Genomic DNA, 4,211 nt, shown 5'->3' on the forward strand with positions numbered 1-4,211 from the left:
TATATATATATATATATATATATATATATATATATATATATATATACATATATTGTATATACGGAAAGACGAGCTAACATTATTATAACAACATCCTCTTCCCGTATCTTAGCCGCTTTTTTTTAGCTTCTCAATAATTATTTAAAAATATCATCGTTTTTTTTAAGTGAATTAAAAAGTTCTTAAGGACATGCTTACTTCTTTCTCTGTAAGTTATTTCACTGTCAATCTAAAAACTGAAATAAACAAAAGATGTTAACTTGTTTTGTCATTTCCACTCAGTGCAGTCATATAAATAAAATAACACAGTATGCATGATATCAATGCTTTATTAACAGGATCTTAGTTCAATGATGACAGAACTAACATGACCAGACTAAACTGTAATGTCAATATCTTATTAACTGATAATACATGTAAATAGAGCAAATTAAATATGTCTATTCTGACAATATGTTAGTGACATTCACATATAGGCACTGAAAAATAAAAAAAAATAATGAAGAAACATTCACGCACAAATAAATACACAGGTACAGATTCATATTAGCTATTCTAAATATGCAAGAGATGAGGCGTCAAACATTTTCAAGTGCAAAAGTAAGACATGACGGAAAGCTCATCACCTGTAGGATGGTAACACATGTTCCTCCTCCTCCTCACACTCAAATCACTCTAACAGACACGATCACTGACCTCAGATGCTCTTTATACAACACAGTTATCCAGAAGGATTTCTCTCTCTCTCTCTCTCTCTCTCTCTCTCTCTCAGTAACAGTCTTCAGAAAAACATCCACCCTCCCTTTTTAAACGTAGGACCCCCGCCAGGTGTCTGCTGAGACACCTGTGGAGGTTTCAAGCTTCGTTATGTCTTAAATCTCACAGAAGAATCAGATATAAAATATTAGCTGTGATAACATTCATTATAACAAAGTTTTATACATAGAGGTTCCCAGAAAAAGGCAAAGGCATCGTATACTGTGAAAAAGGTGCAATATATTTGCAGGGTAGTTGTATAGTTAGCTAAGACTGCTATGTGTTAGAAAAAGCCCTGGGTTGAAGCCTTATACTGGTTACACTTCTACTGTAGTGTCTGTCAACTGTAACTGAAGGAAACAGTCCCAAAGAATATGTCATCCACCGACGTAACATCAGTTTCACCACTGCACCACTTTCTACTTCACAGTCTTCACAGTCTAATGCCCAGAAAACAGAGACAATAACAATCTGCACAGATTGTCGCAGCTTTTAGCCTTAAAAACTCAACAGGTTAAACTGATCAAACTAACACTTTAGATATTACTCAGTACTGTGAATACATTTATTTGTTGTAGTCCACATGCAGACCTCTTTCAGTACTCAGTGTAGAGATAGATGTACATCATATTTCCAGTCTGTGTTCCTCTCCTGTCAGAAAGTGTTTTCACTGTGAGTCGGTGTTAAAGTCATCAGCTACACAGTTCAACATCTGGAGAAATACTCTCTTTGGCTTCCTGACAGTTTGACAAGATCAATATCATTCCTGTCTGTTTACTAAACATCAAGCTACAGCAGCTGGTTAGCTTAGCTTAGCACAAAAAAACAGAGGCAGGGGGAAATGGAAAATGTGGCTCTGTCCAAAGGTAATAAAATCTACCAGGCCCGACCTGTTACTCAGGGGTTAAAGTAGGGGAACCCTAGGATTTGGATTTATGCCAGTCCAACTCTGTTGCACGAGCAGTAGCCTGGCTGTTCAACCAGAACAGTGACCAATCACAGGTCTGCTCCTGTTTAATCATACATATTTATAATGCAGAGCTTTTTCTGTGTTCCTGAATAATGCATCATCTAATTCCAAATAATTTAACTATTAAATTGGGGGGGTTAATCTTCAATTAGCTAATAGTAGTTACTTAGCTAACAGTGTCATGATGGAAACTGCTGCTCTGTAAACTCACTGTCTCATATTTTAAACATAATGATCATTTTTAACTATGGGTTGACAAGTTCAACATCTATAATATACAGCTCATAACATGAACATGGTGTCACCAGTCGTTTTCCGTCACGTTCAAGTTATTTTTACGGCTTTGCAGAAGTGATGGAAAGTAACTACAGTAAACTTCCAGATGGGAACAGACTTCGACACAACACCAGATCATTCTGCACCGTTCTGACCCACTTTAAACCCAGACATAATCGGGTACATACCCACAAACAAGCCAGAACTCGTCACAGTCGACAGAGCCAGGCTAGCTGTTTCCCTCTATTTCCTGTCTTCATGCTAAGCTAGGCTAACCAGCTGCTGGCGTGTCATGTCATGACAGTGGAATTGATCTTCTCATCAAACCCCTGAAACAGCACTGAGGCCTGAGAGGATCACCTTCGTCTCTTCATGTGATTATATTAATGTTAGTAGATCCATTATAATTAATATGCAGTTTTTCTAGAGCAGTGTTAATGTTAAGTGCCTGAGGCGTGTTACTGTTACTGTGGTAGATGTCTATAAGGTACTGTAGTTAGGCAGTGAAGCCAGGACAGATTCAGACTGAACTCTGAATAAAAGAATATGAGGGGAGTGATCTCATGTTTAATGTGACTGAAGTTTTAAAGTTAATCTCATGCAGGTTCAGATTCTTGTGTAAGTGGAAGGTTTCAGTCCTGGACTCTGGACTCTGGACCATGGAGTCTAATGTGAGTTCAGTTAAACTCAACTCTACTGACTTTAGCTGTTTTCCCTCTAGAAGAGCGTTTACACCAAACTCCTGTTCAGACATCACACAACCATCAGTGGACCATCAGTGTTTAGTGGACTTGCTGGACTTCCCAGACTTTTTAGAGGCTTTGGTAGCTTTGATGTCCATCTTGGTCTTCTGGATTCGAGAGAAGATCTCCTTGAAGAGGGCCTTGTACTCTGGTGTGTTCTGTCCCAGCCGTTTATCCACCGCCTCCACCTGCTTGCTGATGCTCTCAATGGCCTCGGGGGTGGAGGGCGACTGGGCGGGCGTCGGGGGCGGCACCGGGGTGGGGCCCATGGCGCAGTCTTTCATGGACGGGTCTCGGGAGACGGGTCTGGAAGTCTGGACCTCGGCGTGACACAGGCTCTCCTCGTGGCGCCGACACTTCCCCAGCAGCTCCTCGTATTTCTCCAGTAAGGCGTGGTACTGCTCGTCCACCTCTCGCAGGATGGACATCCCCCTCTTCCTCACGCTGTTGGCGTGGAGGGCGTAGCTGCCTCTCCTGCGGCCGGACGCATCCCGGGCCACAATGGTGTTGAGCGCTGTGTCGCTGCAGCTTTTCCTCACGGGGCTAGAATCAGGTAACGCCTCACTTCCACCGGCCCCTCCTTCAGTTTGCTCGCTCGTACCTCCCCCCGTCTGCCCCGCCTCCACTTCCAGGAAGGTGTCGGTCTCCGGCGTGCTGTTGAGGACAGTCTGCGTGAGAGCCACGCCATCGTCCTCGCCGCTCAGCAGGAAGGTCCGGGCTCGACGGAGCTGCTGCAGCTCCTGAAGCTCCACCTCCAGCTCCCGCACCCGGGCCTGGCAGCCCTCAGCATCCTGCAGCAGAGACACAAGAACAACTGCTCCTGATTCTGTTCTTCAGTGAGTGTGTTGTTAACTTGTGTAGTTGATGTGTGTGTGTGTGTGTGTGCGTGTGTGTGTGTGTGTGTGTGTCCTGTGAAGGAGCCTCAACCACACCAATCTGATCCCCTGTCAGAATCACCAGGTAAGTCAGGTGTCTCAGGTGAGTACGAAGAGAAAGGCCGTACTCACGGATATTTTTTAATCTCATTATCTCAAGATAACAAAACTCGTTATCTCAGGAGGAGAGTCACTGAGACTTAGTGTACGTGTATAACTGATAATATCTCGTTATCTCGGGATAATGAGCTTTGTTATCTTGAGATAACGGGATAAAGAATATTTGAGTGTGACCTCTCTCAGCTTCCGTAGGCGAGTGTGACTCTTCACTAACCTGCAGTCGTGTCTGCAGCCGTGAGAACTCTGCCAGCAGGAGGTTGCACTCCCTCTCCACCCCCTCCCTGCGCCCCCTCTCCGTCCGGATCGCTGCCCTCAGGGCCGACACCGCCTCCCTCAGGTGCTGGTTCTCCTCTTCAAACGGCTGAACCTTCGTCTCCACGGTGAAGCTCTCGGCCCGACCCACCACGAACTCATCCTCATACCTGAGAGAGTGACACACACATGTGGTTCGTTTAGAGACAGTTGCCCCCC

The 4,211-nt window shown here is 44.3% G+C and overlaps 1 protein-coding gene across 1 annotated transcript in view; it reads right to left on the reverse strand.

Moving 5' to 3' along the window:
• Window positions 1-311: 311 nt before the first annotated feature.
• LOC111667094 (cerebellar degeneration-related protein 2-like) overlaps window positions 312-4,211 on the reverse strand; it is an 8,468-nt gene continuing 4,568 nt past the window's right edge. The window contains exons 5-6 of the mRNA XM_023422677.2: window positions 3,955-4,162; window positions 312-3,536 (exon numbers count right to left, since the gene is read on the reverse strand). Of these exons, the coding sequence (XP_023278445.1) occupies window positions 2,778-3,536; window positions 3,955-4,162 (967 nt within the window). The 3' untranslated portion in view covers window positions 312-2,777. The remainder of the gene's footprint in view (window positions 3,537-3,954; window positions 4,163-4,211) is intronic.

This window comes from Seriola lalandi, unplaced genomic scaffold (genome assembly GCF_002814215.2).
Source record: "Seriola lalandi dorsalis isolate HSWRI2012SDOR001 ecotype SW California unplaced genomic scaffold, Sedor1 jcf7180002054683, whole genome shotgun sequence".
Lineage (NCBI taxonomy): Eukaryota > Metazoa > Chordata > Actinopteri > Carangiformes > Carangidae > Seriola > Seriola lalandi.